This window comes from Paramormyrops kingsleyae, chromosome 12 (genome assembly GCF_048594095.1).
Source record: "Paramormyrops kingsleyae isolate MSU_618 chromosome 12, PKINGS_0.4, whole genome shotgun sequence".
Classification (NCBI taxonomy): Eukaryota; Metazoa; Chordata; class Actinopteri; order Osteoglossiformes; family Mormyridae; genus Paramormyrops; species Paramormyrops kingsleyae.
The window spans coordinates 17,996,967-18,015,573 of NC_132808.1; the positions used below are offsets into that span (position 1 = coordinate 17,996,967).

The 18,607-nt window shown below is 44.3% G+C and overlaps 1 protein-coding gene across 4 annotated transcripts; it reads left to right on the forward strand.

Moving 5' to 3' along the window:
- Nucleotides 1-15: 15 nt before the first annotated feature.
- On the forward strand, nucleotides 16-16,922 carry acox3 (acyl-CoA oxidase 3, pristanoyl). Of its 4 annotated transcripts, none has more exons than XM_072697601.1 (18): nucleotides 16-55; nucleotides 629-816; nucleotides 931-1,164; nucleotides 1,733-1,807; nucleotides 2,451-2,540; nucleotides 3,937-4,080; nucleotides 4,545-4,633; nucleotides 5,938-6,034; nucleotides 6,514-6,696; nucleotides 7,190-7,312; nucleotides 8,338-8,458; nucleotides 9,156-9,278; nucleotides 9,493-9,606; nucleotides 10,834-10,949; nucleotides 12,156-12,330; nucleotides 13,431-13,498; nucleotides 13,798-13,884; nucleotides 14,635-16,922. In XM_072697601.1, the coding sequence occupies exons 2-18, from the start codon at nucleotides 697-699 to the stop codon at nucleotides 14,752-14,754; spliced, it is 2,079 nt and encodes a 692-aa protein (XP_072553702.1). In that variant the 5' UTR covers nucleotides 16-55; nucleotides 629-696; the 3' UTR covers nucleotides 14,755-16,922. The 4 variants fall into 4 exon arrangements, with proteins under 4 accessions (XP_072553702.1, XP_072553704.1, XP_072553701.1 ...); XM_072697603.1 differs by having other exon boundaries at nucleotides 51-73; XM_072697600.1 differs by lacking the exon at nucleotides 16-55 and adding an exon at nucleotides 60-168.
- The last annotated feature ends 1,685 nt before the right edge of the window (nucleotides 16,923-18,607 follow it).

The following is an 18,607-nucleotide window of genomic DNA, read 5'->3' on the forward strand; positions in this document are numbered from 1 at the left end:
AAAGCGACTCCCTCATTTGTCGCATATTCGTGACGACATTTATTGCCAAACCTTGGTACGTTCAAGGCTTTAAGTATGTCAAAAGTGGGTGTTCGTTGTGTATTTGTTTTCTGCATTTAATCATCGTCAGGTTCAAATCGACGTGTACAGTATAACAATTCAATAACGGTATTTAAGAATTAATAACAGAAATTGTACCTGGTTGCAAGTCTGCAAATGTCATTCTCGTCACAATTTCTCCTGTATACCTATACCTTGCTGGACAGTAATAGCTTTTACGTGGAAATTTAAATACAGTAATACTTGCTGGCTAGTTTATAGCTCGTAGCTGTATCAGTGTTACCGATGTCACCTTGCGTATGGACCTTGTTCAGTGTATTGTGTAATACAGCCCTTTAAAACGGCTGTGTAAATTGCCTAGAATAATTAACTAGTCTCCGGTGGCAGGTGTACTTCAACAGTACCACTTTACTTCGCATTATTTAGCGTGGATGAGAACTGTCATTTTTAAGCAAAGTATACAATCATATCCCGAATTGTGTGACTGTCGAAAAGCAGCTGGGAGTTTCTAATTTCAGTCACTTCTCTTTGCCTGTACGTTTAACTGTCTGCTGTTGTCGCTTTCCAGTAAAAGGCAAAGGGCAAGAAACAGGCTTATTCAAGAGCGCCGACTCAACTTTTGTCCAACCTGAGAAAATGCACCAAAACCTTCCCGATCTTCCTAGCGGACCCCTGGATGTCTATAGGAAAAAGGCATCTTTCAATTGGAAGGAAATGGCCACCTTTTTGGAGGGAGAAGAAATCATAGCATTCAAAGTAAGATCTGGCATTTTGCAACGTAACTGACTTCGGATTGTCTATGGTTTGATGTCGAATTAGTGATCTTAAGTTATGGAATGGATGCATTGTGGTGTTACTCTCTGCCGACAGAAGCACGTGTTCTCCGTCCTGGAGAACGACCCCATCTTCGCCCGACAACCGGGTGAGGACCTCTCCTTGGAGAAAATGCGGGAGATGACTTTCCGGCGCTGCAAGCAGCTTTTCAGATACGACCTTATCACCCGCGAAGAGGCCATGCAGAACCCATGGAAGACCACCGCGCTCAACGACTGTCTGGGCATGTACGACTGGTCTTTGGCGGCCAAGTATTCCCTCAATAAATGGGTGAGATCTCCGTTTTCCTTGGTCAACTAGACTACAGTGGAGTAGTAAGAAATTTATCTTTGGATGTACCATATGGGAAAGCGAGATGTACGAGAACTCAAGCGCAATAAAGTAACGCAAACGTGTAATTACTGTTGCTTTAATATCTTCACGGTCAAGTGTATGGCCAGTGTCATATTGTGCTTAGGGTTGCAAACTTTCAGTCTGAAGAAATAAGCGGGGTCGATCGCGCTGTCCCTATTAAATTGTCTGGCTCAAACTAGAGTCTGCTTGTTTCTGCGAAACTGAAGAAAGGGGAAAAAACAGTGATTTTATTTGGGTGTACAAGCTGACGTTTAGGTTGACATTTGCACAGCCTTGGCCATACTCCAGTTTTTTTTATTGTCAGATTAACCTTTGAAGCCGCAGTTGTTTTTTCCTTGTGTTTTCTGTTCTATGTATCTCAAATGTGCAACACAAAATAACATTTTGCATTTATGAAATTTCAATGTTTTTCCAGTTATCTGGCTATATGTAAGGGTTATTTTGTGCACAGCACAATGGGTTTTTAATCATTTTTTCCTTTCAGATGTTTGGTGGTACAGTACTCAATTCAGGCTCCAGTAGACATGAAAAATTTGTCCAGGATATTGAGAATATGATAGTAAGTATTTTTTATTTTTCCTGACAGCCCAGTTGTGAGTTTTTCTCTGTAATCCTGAAGTTTGTCTGGCCATTCCTTTGCATGCTGTTGTGTATCTCTACCCCTCGTTAATGTATCTGTTTGTAGATAACAGGACACAGTACTACTTAGACTGTGCATGTGTAGTCCAGATTTTGGCTCTTGTGTCTAGCGAACTTTTGTTGGTGGGTACGCGTCGACTGCACAAGTACAAGGAATAACTAGCTGATCTGGTGAAATATCAATGCATAGGTATGCACCAAGCATGACCGTCGGCGTACTCAGACAAATGTTGCACGTCCTGAGAAGTCCGCTTGCACAACTGCACGGATAGTAACGACACACGGAAAATTCAAGTACTATATGGGCCTCAGAATACACTTAAAGATCTTCACATTTCCATACAGCCTGACATAACTATGATAACTTTAAATCCTTTTAATCTTTTATTTCTAATGTCTAAAAATGTATTAGCGGATGAGTTTTGATACTGGTTTGATTCTGATTTTCTGCTGAATGCTTACGTTTTAAGTATTTTGTTTTTCCTCTCTTACAGATAAGATGTTATGCTGTTACGTAGTATGCCTGCCCTGACACTGTGCTGAAAAATATCTATCTATTCTAGACCTTTGGATGTTTTGCCTTGACTGAGCTGAGTCATGGCAGCAATACAAGAGCAATGAGGACCACAGCCACGTATGAGCCTGAAACTCAGGTTGGTGTGGAGACACAGACACCTGTGTTATCTTGGAACTGGTATCAGAAGCTAGTGCATGGTGGAAATACAAGGTGACTTGTGCAGGAAATTGCTATTGAGACAATAGCCCTGGAGGCAGAGATAGCATTGGATTTAATCTCTGATCCAGAAAAACTCAATAAAATCAGTATGCACAGTATTTTTATAACTGAGAAATTGTGTCGGGGATGGCACAGTGGCTTACTGAGTAGCACTGTTCTGTCCTCCCACCTGTAGGTTAGGGGTTTGAAACCCGCAGCCACTGCCTATGAGGGGTTTGCCTGTTATTCCTGTGTTTCCCCCTGCAGTCCAAAGACGTGCAGTTAGGATAATTGGTGATTGTAATTTGCCCATAGTGTGTAACTGTGTTTGCATATGTGTGCCTGTGTGTGTCCAGGGACTGACTGGCATTCTGTCTTGGGTGTTCCCTAGCTTTGTGCCTTGTGGTACCTGGGATGGATGGATGGAATTGTACTGAGCAACTATTTATAAACTATGAATAATTTATTAATATTATACTTAGAACATATGCTTGAGACATATGTGTGAAGTCCTTCCATAGTGAGAGAGAACTGGGGAGAACTTTGTGATTACTTCACGTTTACTAGGGCATTATTAATTAGCTGGCATATCAGTTCATGTATGAAGTAACTGTGAATTAACATTCCTTAACTGATGACCTTTTAAGCGTGAAATAATCACATAAAGACACAGTGACATCATCATTAGTTCATGGTGAGCAATAAATAATTAAGAGTCAATAATTAATTAAGCATAATTTAAGTATATGATATGTATCCTTATTATAAAGTGTTACCATGATTACTGTAGTAATTAACCATGTTCTCATTGACCCACCAAGAGACCAGATGACTTCTTATGGTAGGTCCATTCTTCTGAACACTCTGGTTCTGTTGTCTCGGGTCCTTTACTGACCCCGTGGGCTGGATGAGAATGGCATGGTTCTGGCTGAAGTGAGAAGGAGGCTTCAACCCCTGTATGACACCACAGATGGTCCTGTTGCAGGGATGATGTGAATTTTCCTCTAGGGGGAAAAAAAACAATGAACAAAAAACGGCATCGGTTGTATTGAATTATGTCACAATACTACAAGTTCCCCTAAACCATTCAATGTCAAGCACAATGTTCTTGTTGTTAACAAGCCTTTTGACAGTGTGCCTTTTGTATATGGTTGATCCTGAGGGAAAATTTGTCATTGCATGGATTTGTGAGTTTTTTCCCCCCCCAGATTCAGTTGCTCACAGTATGGCTTTATGTTTTTCTGTATGTATTAAGAGCTGTTCCTCTATATGGGAGCAGATTTTTCCTCAAAATGAGGAAACAATGCAGGTAAATATTTGCTTCTTTATTGCAGGAGTTTGTGATCAACTCCCCAGACTTTGAGGCGGCTAAGTTCTGGGTGGGGAACCTGGGGAAGACGGCCACCCACGCTGTGGTGTTCGCTCAGCTGTTCACGCCCGACGGCCGCTGTCACGGCCTGCATTCGTTTGTCATACAGGTATCCCAGCTACGAGCTCTGGCGGCCCACGGGACAGCAGCTGTAACATTCGGGGCCAACCTTTTCCGTGATTGCAATTTTGTGGCTTGTTGAGTCCGATGAAGTCTGGATTTTTGACCCGTCAGCACAAATACTCAGACATCTGTATTGAACTGATTTCTGAACTCTGTTTTGACTATGTAATACAAGATTCACGATTCAGAGGTTCTGTTTTCATTCTGTTGCATGCAACATGATTACGCTGGTGACTTCCAAAGCCGATGCAATACAAATATGGACAAAATAGTATATAAAAGATGTAAACAATGTGCAACTACACTGCGACTGGACTCTCTCAGAGGTCCTTCTGCTGATGTGCTTTCCTGGATGTACTTGTGTGGTTGAAGGCAACCCACACGCTGCAAAGGAATGAATTTTGCTAGCGTGATGAAGCATCGAATGTGTAAATCTCTGCCCTGGCACAGGTGAGAGATCCCAAGACGCTCCTGGCCACGCCTGGCGTGATGGTCGGAGACATAGGCAAAAAGCTCGGGCAGAACGGACTGGACAACGGGTAAGAAGCTGAAACGGTGAAGTCCATTAAACTTCTGACATTTATAAGAAGTAGCTCATCCCTCCCACTAGGTGGCAGTGCATCTTCAGGGGAGCTGACTGCTTCAATTTGGGGAGAAAATGGAACGTTTTTTCCTGATTTTCGCATGTATATTCTTTCTATATCAGGTAGTTAAAGGCTTGTGGTATTCAGAATTATAAAGTGAAGCTTTATCAATTGTATGCGTGCAGTAGAAACTGTTCTATGCATTTTGGAGAAATGCCCAGTTTGTATTTGAATGTGTGGACTGGAACATTCCAGCACAGCATCAATGTCCTGAATGCCTGCTGTTAATCTGCATGTTGATATTTGATCATAACCTTTACATCCCTGCCCTGTTGGATTCTAATCCACCACATGCTTGCTGCTGAGCTGAATGGTGGGTAAATGCTTCCTGGGAATTGTATCAAGTCACCCTGTGCTGACTGTGGATTGTATGCCAGGAAACTCAACCTCAAAAATGTAGAAGATAAGACCTCATTTATTTGCAGGAGGAAGCTTTGAAATATTACGTGTGTGCAGCGGGTGCTATTGCAGCAAGTGATTCTACACATGGAATAATCATTTTTTTTGGTGGAATTCTCCTTTAAGAAGCAACACTGTGTAAATCTGTCCAGCTGGAAAGGGCAGGCTAAGGAAGTTCAGTGTGGAGTCTGAGGGTGAGAGCAGGTATTGTGAGGGTGACTGGGAGCCAGAGCCAGTAAGGGAATACAGTTGGTTAGGTTAATTGGTGTCTCTGAATTTGCCTGTAGCATGTGTGAGTGTCTGCTCTGTGATGGACTGGCATCCCACCCATGCTGTCTGGGATAACCTGCAGGGTCCCTGTGACCCTGTAATGAAAATGCGGAAGATGGATGGAGAGGTGGTAGCAGGATCTCTGGGAATCGATGGACCCGGTTTTCAAGTGTCTTATTCCTCATTTAGCAGCTTTTTAAATGCAGTTTTGGGTAGTTGATCAGAGATCTAGCTTTTGCAGCTATTGTAGTAAATTTATCAGTTTTCCCTCCATTTTTGTCTGTCCTGAGTCTGACCACCTGGCACAATATGTCTGATTAGTCCCGTTTCAGTTCCCTTTCCATTTCGTTTCAGTTAATGTTTGTACTTTAAAAACACGACAACTGAGCATCCCAGTGTTGATTTGACCTCTGGCCAGCCTTAAGACCTTTCCTCTTTCCAGTCAATTGTTTCTAGCTATTTTCAAGCACTGCTGAGGTATTTTTCTGACCGCAACGTTATTGACTTGCTCTCCGTCGCGAATTCCACAGGTTTGTGCTTTTTCACAATGTCCGAATTCCTCGGGAGAATCTGCTGAACAAGACGGGGGACGTCACCCCCGACGGCCGATACGTCACGCCGTTCAAGGTGAGCGGCGAGCCGTCTGCCCCGCTGGGTATTCCTTCACAGCCTGTTACTCACAGACACTTTACCGTTCCATATACCTAGTATATCTTTTGCGGGAAAGTCGCTCCCATCTTTTTTAGTGAAACACTCCGTCAGCGATGGCGTTCTGGGGTCTCGCTCCAACGACAGGGTGTCAAACAAAAACACGGTGTGAAAACATGCCTCGTCCAAGCCTGCACGCCTGAGCGCCCTGGGAAAAAGCCCTCCAGTGTAGTGGGCGGACCTGGACGTCCCCTCTGTCAGCTTATAAATGTCCTGGGTCAGTTTGGGCCTGGGGGCCACAGCAGAGGGGGGGTTCCCAAGAAAACAAACTCGTATGGGAAGCACCAGCTACATCTCATGATTTGCCAACTTTCCCGAAACCTCTCCATTTGTTTATTTGACGGTTCTGTGCGTGTTTGTTGGGTTTATTTTTCTATTTTTATTTTTTTTAATTCCAGGATCCCAGTAAGCGGTTCGGGGCATCTTTGGGGGCGCTGTCGGGGGGCCGGGCGTCCATAACACGTATGGCGGTGATCAACCTGAAGCTGGCTCTGACCGTGGCGCTGCGCTTCTCTGCCACCCGCCGCCAGTTTGGCCCCACAGACGACCAGGAGATACCAGTGCTGGAGTACCAGCTGCAGGTGGGCCCAGGCGCTTGGCTGACTTTGACCTTATGCATCCTGCTTTTATCTTAGATGACGTTAACTGCAGCTTATTTAGTGCAGTGATCCATTATCCTCTGCATCACTTGACTTTATATTATTCTCTATATCCCCGTATATTATGCAGGTTTAAGGCTTTGCCTGCATGCAAAGGACATTATCCTAACGCAGTGTTCTGAATCCAGTCCTCAGTGATCTACAGACGGTCCACGTTTTTGCTCCCTCCCAGAGCAAAAATGTGGACTGTCTGGCAAGGAGCTCGGAGGGAGCAAAAACGTGGACCGACTGTGGGTCCCCGTGGACCAGATTGAGAAGCACTGTCCTAAAGCAATACCATTTATGCATCTCCCTTGAAGGGTCAACCGGCTCATTCTTTTAACTTGCGGTTCCGTAATTATTATGCCACCTGCTGGCCAGCCTTTGGAATTGCTTCTCCTTCAGTTCATCGGGTGCCCTTCTGTTTCTCCTGCAGCAATGGCGTCTCATTCCATACCTGGCTGCTGTGTATGCACTGGACCATTTCTCCAAGTCCCTCTTCAAGAACTTTGTTGAGTTCCAGATTGGTCTCATGATGAAAGATAACAGTGAAAGACAGGTATATGCTGGGGTGGGCTACACACACACACACACACACACACACATTTGTATTCACACCTTTGTGGGGACCATCCATTCCTATGGGCAAAACCCTAATCCTAACTATGACTAGCTTAACCCCTACCAGCCCTAACCTTAGCCATCATAACTAACCAAACAAAATGCTACACTTTTGGCATTTTTAGTTATTTGATTACAATCACCGATTGAAAAACTGGCCGCAACAATGTTAAAATAACAGGTGGGAGGGCATTTATATACATGAGGCACACACACACACACACACACACACACAACCCAAATAAATGTTGATTATTCAGCAAATAAAATGTAATTATTTTAAAATGTTATTGTCATATAGTACAGGCATATCGTGTAATTTTGAAATGGATCTGCCCCCACCTCAAACCCCCTGCACAGTTTAGTTTTCTTTTTTCCCCTCACCTGCATCCCCTCTGCAATTCCTTCACAGCCCACCAGGCGGGCGTGCCCCGCAGTTTGAATACCTGTGTATTAAATATAGATTCATACATACAGACAAATGCACGAATAGAACTGTGTGGGAGTATTGTGTATAGAAGAATATATGACCAATTATACACACTCTGTTTGGGAAGATGCAATAGATATATATTTAAAAATCCATCCATGCATGCATGCATCCATCTATCTTCCAACTGCATATCCAGTACCTGGGGGGCTGGAACCTGCCTCAGACAGGGGACTCCCCAGATGGGAAGCTGCAGGACACACAACACACACTAATGCACTGTGGGTAATTTAGTGAGGCCAGGTCGATTGAGGAGATAACATGCCAGCTTCAGACGCTCTGCAGGGGAAGGATTAACAACAAAAAAGAATATAAATCAGCATATAATTTAATTATTGTAGTGGAAAATGTAACATTGGTAAATGTTTTCTGGGTGACGTCCTGATGAATGATGACGATTAAGTGCGGAGAGGTGGGAGATCCGTAAGCTGCTGGTCACCCCGAGCGCGTCTCTCTGCCCGCCTGTTTTCCAGGCAGAGCTGGGCCGGGAGATTCACGCCATCTCATGCTCCAGCAAGCCCCTGGCGTCCTGGACGGCCCAGCGAGGCATTCAGGAGTGCCGAGAGGCCTGCGGCGGCCACGGCTACCTGGCCAGTAGGTGGCGTTTTATCCTCATTTGTGAAAAACGCGCATTTCCGAAAAATCCATTTCTGCATCGTGAAAAAGCGCATTTTTTCAGAAGCCGCTTTCCAAAATGCACCTAAAACGACGCTATGAGACACGCTTACCGCCACAAATACAAATCCGTCTTTACATAGCTGTCAGTAAATGGTTTAATGTGTTAAACAAGATGCAAACTAATCTCACTTTATAGTACGTTATAGTATAGTAAGATTAACATCAATGTTAGTTAGCTATCTAGCTATCAACGTGAAGTTGTTAAATTTAGTTGTATATAGCAATCCATACCAATGACCATCACGAGTACAAATATTAACTAGTACAAACATAAATGTAATTGCTAGTTAAATAGATGACTCAGTAAAACATCTTTTTATTAGTCAATTTGATGTCAAACGCTATCAGTAGACAAAGGAGAATGGGCATATTCCATCTATAGTAAAAGGTCATCAAAACAATTGTCAAGCTGCCTATCTCTCTCTCTCACACACAAATACACACACGCAGTTTTGAAATGCGGTGTGTTATGAATAAGAGTAGAACGTGTACCTGTACTGAAGATCATGTAAGGTGACAGGTGTCAGGGTCTTTTGTTTAATTGGGACTGTCACCGAAGGAGGGGTTTTCTCCTGAGGCCCGCCGGCTTGACAGGGACGCACTGTGCTTTCAGTAAGCCGTCTCGGGGACATCAGGAGTGACAGTGACCCAAACCTCACCTACGAGGGAGACAACAATGTCCTCCTGCAGCAGACCAGTAACTACCTGCTCAGCTGGGTCAGCATCAAACATCAGGGTGAGCATTTCCACCGTGGCAGCCATCACAGAGATGTAACCGCAGACTCGATGTCAGGTCATCTTTCATCCACTCAGGACTGGACAGACAGACCGTCAAAGTGATTCTGATTCAGTCACATTTTTGTTCATGCGCAATTTTATCGTTGCCTCCTGCTGGTCAGTGTCATTGCTTTCTTTCTTTTTTTTTTTTTTTGGATCTCCCCGCTGTGCAGAAAAACGGAGGATAGAATCCCCTGTACAGTCTGTGGACTTCCTGGAGGGCTTCAACAGCATCTTACAGGACAGGTTCACTGCCGCCTCGGAGGAGGACTGCATGGATTCGGCAGGTATACTGTACCTCGTTTCGGCGCACAGCTGCCTCCGAACTTTGCCAGCACACCTGTCAGAGAAAGTGGCGCTGGCTTTGCTAGGCTTCAACCCTGCTGCCCCAAACTTTTGTCTTTTATCTGCATTGTCGTCTTGCTGTCTGGTGTTGATTTTGCATGTCTGGATATGTGTATAGGAACAGAGCTTATATGGCTCTTTGATTTTGAGCTGAGGATCATGGTAGTTTGTGGCCCTTTGTGGTTCAGGTTAAGGAGGTCAGCTACCTCTGTAGCCTCCTCCTGCTAACACTGGTTTAGCTTGCATGCTTTTCTGGTGGATTGCATTGGCTGGTGGAACATCTGTCCCCTTTTCCTCCCAAACGGTGCCCATTTCTGTGTGGTTTGGAATGTGCTGGTTGTCAGCATGGTGCTGTTTTGCTGCTTGGTTTATATTTCCAGTATTTCCAGAATGTCACGGTGTTAGGTAGTGTTAGTGTAATGTTCAAGGAGTAGTTTTGGCTTTCAGTTCTGGAACATTCCATAACCTTGTTCTTTTTTCACGTTAACCATGTTAACCAACGTCGCTTGTATGTGAAAAAGAAAATATTATCAGTATATCATTACCCCAAGTAGCAATTCATCTACCAAGTGAAGATAGTCCATAGACTGTAATACAGGGAATTGACCAGGATGATTTCATAAAATCATATGACAGGAGCATTTTGTAATTTCTGTTTTCCCTGTCGGTAAAAATGCATACAGACCTTTGTTCAGGTTTCTCCACGGATGTTAAACATCTGCTCCCTTTGTCACAGATGGTGACTCACTCCTGTCGCTTAGCAACAGAGGTCATGCAGCCCGCCTGTGTTCTATTATGGTAGTTGCATGGTTCTGCAGTGGCCCCTGGCCACCCCCCTACCTCACTGGTCACCCGCTGGCTCTGAAAGTAATGCATTGTAGGTCTGACAGGCTGCACGCTGTAGAATGCTGTGTTTCGGTATGAACGCTGAAAATAAGCTAATTTAAGTGCTGCTCTTTGCATTGTAGACATTTTTGTAAATCGTTTACTCTCCTTAACGCAAGCTAACAGGAGCGTAGCTAGAAACTCTGGGCCCCCTGACAAAATGTCACCTTGGACACCCCCATCCAACTTTACCTGCAAGTTTACTGTACATATGCCCCTATAAAGTGCTGGGCCCCCTGAATCTGCCAGGGCATTGTTACTTCACCCAGCTCTTCTTCGCGCAGTACCGCTGGCGGCCTACAAGTGGCTGGTGTGCTTCCTGCTCAAGGAGAGTCATACCAAGCTGGCCCAGGAGAAGTCTTTGGGACTCGGGGACTTTGAGGCGAGGAACAACAGCCAGGTGAATGGAATTAAAAATGTCAACCTGTGGAGCAGAATCCACGCAGCAGCTTTTTGTTACGGCATAACCTGCCCCTCCTCCCAAATCACCCATATAACTAGTGATCCATAAAATCACCTATATAGGGGAATTTTTCAGAAACCTGTCAGCCTGTCTGTATTATGTATAGCAGCAAAGCAATGTGTTTAATCACAAACACATTCGTTTTGCATGCTTTAATAGTTTCAGTCTCTTATTTTTGCCAGTTTAACAAGGACAGAAAGTTGAAGCACAGTGCTCCAAGCAGATGGGCCTCCAGGAACCAAGCTTATATACATTGTGGTTTAAGTCCTTCTTGAACTGAAGCCTCCTTAGAGTGGCTGAAGCTGTGCTGAAGCAAGTGTGCTGTGCTGAAGCAGTGTGATGCACATTAAGAGCAGTAGCTGGGGACCAAACACCTGTGTGTGAACATATCAAAGGCTGAGAGACAGGTCTGCATTTGATCCTCCTCTGGTCCAGCTGCTCCACGAGAGAGGAAACAATTCCTTTGCTTTTATCTGTGGGATTCCGGGCCCCATCTGGGAAGCCGGGGAAGGCGGTGGTGTTGGCACTGGTTCAAAGGTAGCCATGGTGCTTAGCTGAGCCGATTCCCAGGTGTGATGAAAGCCGGCAGGGTCACGCCCACCTGACAGGCCACGAACCCCCCTCAGCCTCGTCTTTGTGACACATCCCTGTACGGAGGCGCTGCTTTGCTAGCAAAGTGCGCCTTAAACTAGAGGTTCCCAACAGCTAGTGTTCCAATGGGCCGCGGAGCCCTGGGAGGTGGGGGAGAGGGTTTGGTTAATTTCCAAAAATAAAAACCATACATTTTCAAACCATCTGAAGAAATTGGAAGCGGTTAAGCTTATTAATTCACCGATGGATCTGCCGGCACCCCCACCCCCCAAAACTGGATGAGAAGTTTTACCAGTCCATGAAATTTTTGTATGAGTTTAACCGGTCCGCAGACATCAAACGGTTGGGAAGCCCTACCTTAAATGCACTGTGTAGGGTAAAGGTTTAAGTTAGAAGACAAATTAAAAAACAAACTAATCTTTTTGAAACTGGTGCCACCTGGGTTACTGTCTAGTAATTCCATGTGCTTGTGGAACAACCCTCCCCCTGACCTGTGATGTCTAGTTTCCAGTTTTGAGCCTCATGCCTCCTTTGATATCCCTGTTGACGCAGGTGTACTTCTGCCGCTCGTTAGCCCTGGCCTATGTCGAGCACACGGTCCTGCAGCGGTTCCATGACTTCACCCGCGATGCAGAGACTCCGCTCAGCCTCCGGCCTGTGCTGCAGCGCCTGGCCGCGCTCTATGGCCTGTGGAGCCTCGTCAACCACATGGGCACTCTGTACCAAGGTAGTGTCCGGCTATCCCCACACTCTGTACCAAGGTACAGTCCGGCTATCCCCACACTCTGTACCGAGGTACAGTCCGACTATCCCCACACTCTGTACCGAGGTACAGTCCGGCTATCCCCACACTCTGTACCGAGGTACAGTCCGGCTATCCCCACACTCTGTACCGAGGTACAGTCCGGCTATCCCTACACTCTGTACCGAGGTACAGTCCGACTGTCCCTACACTGTGTACCGAGGCACTGTCAGACTGTCCCTACACACTGTACCGAGGTACAGTCCGACTGTCCCTACACTGTGTACCGAGGTACAGTCCGACTGTCCCTACACTGTGTACCGAGGCACTGTCAGACTGTCCCTACACTCTGTACCGAGGTACAGTCCGGCTATCCCTACACTCTGTACCGAGGTACAGTCCGACTGTCCCTACACTGTGTACCGAGGCACTGTCAGACTGTCCCTACACACTGTACCGAGGCACTGTCAGACTGTCCCTACACACTGTACTGAGTTACTGTCTGACTGTCCCTACACACTGTACTGAGGTAATGTCCGACTGTCCCTACACTGTGTACTGAGGCACTGTCAGACTGTCCCTACACACTGTACTGAGTTACTGTCTGACTGTCCCTACACACTGTACTGAGGTAATGTCCAACTGTCCCTACACTGTGTACTGAGGCACTGTCTGACTGTCCCTACACACTGTACTGAGGTAATGTCCAACTGTCCCTACGCTGTGTACTGAGGCACTGTCAGACTGTCCCTACACACTGTACTGAGGTGCTGTCCGACTATCCCCACACTCTGTATCAAGGTATTGTCTGCCTATCCCTACATTCTGTACTGAGGTACTGTCCTGCTGTCCAACTGTCCCACAGTAGTGCCCAAGAATATCAAAATGAATACCTACTAATATTCAGAAACTGAACAGATATTTAATAAGCTTTAACACGCTCAAAAAACAAAATGAACAAAATCAATGGCCTTCACCCAAAACATTTCAGTGAGCCAGTTTTGCTTTCAGTGGACTGGAACCTCTTTCTGATAGTATAATTCCATTCTTTTGTTAATTGGCATGCTTTGTGTATGTCTTAACAGGTGGCTATTTATCTGGGAAACAGTCGGCGGACTTCATCCAAAATGCCATTCTCAAATTGTGTGCACAGGTTCGAACTCTCCCTCTGTTTGTTTTCAGTATTTTTTCTGTGTTATTGTACATGGTGTGTAAGAAAGTTATTTTGTCTCAAAGTTATAGCTGGCTGTGTGCAGATGTGTTGAACTATTAGTTGTTTTTTTCCTTAAACGTTAAGAGTTTTATATGTCTTGTCCTCTCCACCTGCTGGTGCAGCTGTCTCTGGTTATTGAGCGTGTATGGGCCCCTGCATTGCCTTCATGTCCATTCGCACATGTTAGCCCAGTGAAAGACTCACGGAGACCCTATTCTCCTGCTCTTGGTCTCCGACAGTTGAAGGACGATGCCGTTGCTCTAGTGGACGTCATGGCTCCCCCTGACTTCATCCTTAACTCGCCTCTCGGCCGTGCGGATGGCGAGGTAAGCATCAGGCCGGCAGGAATTATTTTCAATTTGTAGAGATTCTTACTGGCAAAACACACAGCTGAACTCTTCGGATGACTGAAATGGAATTCACGGTCAAGGCTGCATCTATTGTAACTAAGTGATAGGCCTTCATATTTATAAGGATTTGAACTGTCCTGTATTGTGGAAGAAATGTCAAGTTACTCCCTGATAGTACTGAGATCATGCTTATTGATTTAATGAAAACCACATTCCTTCTGTTTATTACCATGTACTAAGACGAGCTTCTCTCATACAAAGATATGTTCTTCTTAGACCAGTGTTTCCCAATCCGGTCCTCGGTGACCACCAGACAGTCCATGTTTTTGCTCCCTCCCAGCTCCCTGTTTTCATTTTAAGGTGTTTATGTTTGTATTAGGTAAATAGTGTAGGAATTGCAGTCCTTTGCATGTATGGCCCTCCCCCCCCCCAATTCCAGAGCAGTGTTTCTCAAACCTATCCTTAGGGACCCCCAGACAGTCCATGTTTTTGCTTCCTACTGGGAGATGGGAAGGAGCAAAAATGTGGAGTGTGGCAAATGCTGTCTTAGGCAGTAAAGATGGTTATTTCTGGTTCTATCATTCATGTCAAATGTATGACAGATCTGCTCATGCTTTAGTTGATCATGGAGGATGAAGCTGCTTGTGTACTAGTACCACACAATGTACAGTGAACTCAGTCTGTATGTCTGTATGTCAAGACCACATGTTTGCTCTGTGTTCCCAGCTTTACAAGAACCTGTGGTCAACAGTCCTCCAGGGAAATGGGGTCCTAGAACGTCCATCCTGGTGGTCCGAGTTCTGTACCGATAAGCCAGTTGTGGGGTCCCTCCGGCCCAAGCTGTAGGGGTTGTGGACTCATAACTCTGCAGGTGAAGTCAAATCACCGTCATCTTCAGCAGGTCTACAGATGGGCTTGATAACAAACCTCACCCCACCCACACAAGAAGATCTATTTTCATTTCTTCACGAGGCATAAGAGGAACGTCATCGCAATGATATATTTTGTTGTTTTCCATTTTGACACTAATCCTGAGTACTGGGAACATTACACCTCCTGAACACAACTGATACCAGCTTCTGGATCTACCCTAAAATCATTTTTATTTGCAGTTGCAATGACAGTAATTAAGGTGCCAACATTACCCATTGAATTTATGTTCTACTATTTTGTAATGTAAATATTAATAAATTTTAATTACTATAAAACAATAGTTTTGCAGAAATACACATTCTGATGTGACGCTATAATTGGTCATTTGACCTTTTTAACATTAAAATAGTTTTGACTTTAACATGAAATTCTGGGCTTATTTTAGTCACGGGTCTTCTCTAATACTTGCATCGCTGTCAGAAATTTGACTTTAGCAGACTTGTTTTGAACTCTGATCATTCCCACTTTACATTTTGATTTCAGCAGGAGGAACGGCACAAATATGGTTACTGTCATTCTGACATTACATCCTTATGACTTGCATCCTAATGTAGATGTTTAGTTATAGTTTGGTGTTATAAAAAAGGTCACCATTTGAATTTATATCAGCAAATACTTAAAAGCCAATGACTAGATCATTATTACAGCTACGTTATGCAGCAATAAAGTGAATCAGCTGAGTACCTGAATCTACTGAATGGCCAGGTTACACCTCCATCCATCATAAATGGATTTTTTTCTTCCCTGTTGGCATGGGCATATTCCAGGACAAGAATGCCAAGATTCAATGGGTTCAAATTGTCAAAGAGTGGTTCAGGGAGCATGAGGAATCATTTTCACGCATGACTTGGTCACCACAGAGTTGTGACCTTAACCTCATTGAAGGTCTCTGGGATGTAATGAAGGAGGCTTTATGGAGGTTCAACTCACTTGTCAATACAGGATCTTGGTGAGAAATTAATGCAAATATGGATTAAAATAAAGGATGAGATGTTGCATAAGCCTGTGGAAACAATGCCATGAAAATATGCGCCATAATCAAAGCTGAAGGCGGCCCAACCAAAAATTCAAATGCCGACTTTTTTTTTGGACGGGCAGTGTAGTTAGTTTTGGGCACAATTTGAACTTGGGATGAATCCTAGAGAACAAAAACCTTTCAAAACTCGATGGCTTCCTGGAAGGATCAACACTCAACCAATGTTTGATGTCAAATCATTTCTTTTAGTCTCTTTTGATTGTTTTTAGCAATGCTTTTTTTGCACTAGGCTTTGTTACATGCGTAGCGTTTACAGAGTTATTGCCGCGTGTGTCGCTTGTGTGGCACTGGGATAATCCTATGTGTGTAGCCTTTGCCGTACTGGGATAATCCTGTGTGTGTAGCCTTTGCAGTACTGGGATAATCCTGTGTGTGTAGCCTTTGCCGTACTGGGATAATCCTGTGTGTGTTGCCTTTGCCGTACTGGGATAATCCTGTGTGTGTAGCCTTTGCAGTACTGGGATAATCCTGTGTGTGTTGCCTTTGCAGTACTGGGATAATCCTGTGTGTGTTGCCTTTGCAGTACTGGGATAATCCTGTGTGTGTTGCCTTTGCAGTACTGGGATAATCCTGTGTGTGTAGCCTTTGCCGTACTGAGTGGATTCTTTGTCCGAAGCCCTTATGAGTTTAACAGTCTTCTCTCTTTTCTGCTGCTGCTAATGTCTCCTCGAATCGGGGGAACAATTCTGAGTTCACATTCCAGACATTCATGAGACCCCTGGGGACTGTAAGAAAGTCGGTGTGTTTGTTGGACCAGAATTCTGATGGGGGGGGGGGGGCTTGTTTCTGGTGTCGGTATACAGTGTTTAAGCGTTTACCTCATTGGACCCCCTTTATCTTGTAGTGTTACAGTCTGAATTCAATGTAATTGAATTACAATGTAATTATAATGTAATTGTAATTATGTCACGAATCTACATAAAATGTTATATAATGTTACAGTGAGGGAAAAATCTTCTTAAATTTATTTACATATGAAAAACGGGTTGCATGAGGTTGTGCCCCCTTTGCTGTGAAACCTATAAATAAACTTGGGTGAAACTTATTCCCTTCAGAAATGACATAACTAGTTTAAGTGTGAAATTAAAGTGGCAGAGGAGCCCAAAAAATGCACCTGTTTCTGGGAAGCCCCGGAGAAGATATCTAAACAAACAGCGTCATTAAAAGTAAAGAGCTATCCAAACTTTGAGATACAGTTCTGGAGAAACACCAGTCAGGCTTGGGTTATAAAAAACACAAACTTTTAACATTCCCCTGGGTCATCATTAAATCATTAGACGTTATTGAAAAACGGGAAGAAAATGGCACAATGATAACTTTTCTAGAGAAGACCGTCTGTCAAAACTCACTGACTGAGTAAGGAGGACATTAGTCTGTGAAGCAACCAAGAGGCCAATGGTAGGTGTAAAGGAGATGGTGAAATCCACAGCTGAGATGGGAATAACCTTCAGTATGAAATCTTGTTTGGCGTTTGCCAAAGGACATGTGAGAGGAACAGCAATCATGTGGAAAGAGGTTCTCTGGCTTGTTGAAACCATAACCGTTGGTGCAAAATGGTACTTGTGGTGGAAAGGCAGCAGTGTCCAACATCCCGAATACACCATCCTCAAGGTGAAGTATGAAGTGGTAGCATCATGTTGTGGGGGTGCTTTCCAGTGGCAGGTCCTGAGGAACATCCAGGATTGAAGGCAAGTTAGATAGAGCCGAAAGCAGAGTAATTCTAGTGGAAACAAACCTGAGACTGGAGTTGAAGTTAACCTTCTATATGAACACTGAATACAGCCAAATCTATCTTGGAGTGGTTTAAAATCAAGAATCCGACGGTCTTAAAATGGCTCAGTCAAAGCCTAGACTTCAATATGATCTACAATCTGTAGAAAGACTTGAAAATTAAAGTTCTTCAATGGTCCAACCTGACAGAGTTTGAACAGTTTATCCAAGTATGGTGGAGAAATTACATACACAAGGTAGAAGAGACTAGAGACTAGTAGCAGCCAAAGGTGTTTGTAATTGGTACAGGTGTGAATACATATGCAACCAACAAATGTCTGCTTTTTCGTTTAATTAACTTTTGTGTCAAAGTAAAAATATTTTGACATCATGGTGTTATGTTGTTTATATCAAATGGAAAATTCCTAATTTAATCCATTTTAATTTTACAAAACACCTACTTTTGAGTTCACTGGGTCTGTATGATCATTTTAGCCAAAGGACATATTTTTCCTATAACGATAAGGTGGTCTGAGTTCCCCAGGGTTAATTACAGGTAATAACACAACAGAATGTGGTCCGGGGGGTGAACACTTATGCAAGGCACAGTACATCCATAGTATCATGCCAGCTCCTACTCTTGCTTTGCTCATGCCCTGCTGTCAGGTGGGGCTAAATGCTGGAAATGATGGCTGGAGTGAAAAGGCGTGTGGTAATAATGGTTCCTCTGTTTCTGCTTAATTCGGCATAGAACCAGCGGACACTCGGTCAGACAGACGTGGCATAGTTTCGGGATTAGAACGGAGGGTGTTTGTGGCTGGGATGTGGCCTCGTTGGGGGAGTACACCCTGGCACCCTCTGCTGTCCTAGCCAAAAAAAACAAGCTAGAATGAGAAGGGATTGTATCTATCACCAGACTCCCAGGTTCATTCCTTTCACGCTGGTTCCTGCTAGAAGATTCTACAGGATCAGACGATCAACCTGCTTCACCTCCTCAACTGTAATGAAACGGACCACCAA

Bases quoted from the DNA above. Each gene is read 5' to 3' on its own strand.
- acox3 (XM_072697601.1), top strand. From the start codon at position 697: ATGCACCAAAACCTTCCCGATCTTCCTAGCGGACCCCTGGATGTCTAT. The intron at 1,165-1,732 runs GTGAGATCTCCG...TTTTCCTTTCAG, and splicing joins AGTATTCCCTCAATAAATGG to ATGTTTGGTGGTACAGTACT. The intron at 4,634-5,937 runs GTAAGAAGCTGA...CGAATTCCACAG, and splicing joins CAGAACGGACTGGACAACGG to GTTTGTGCTTTTTCACAATG.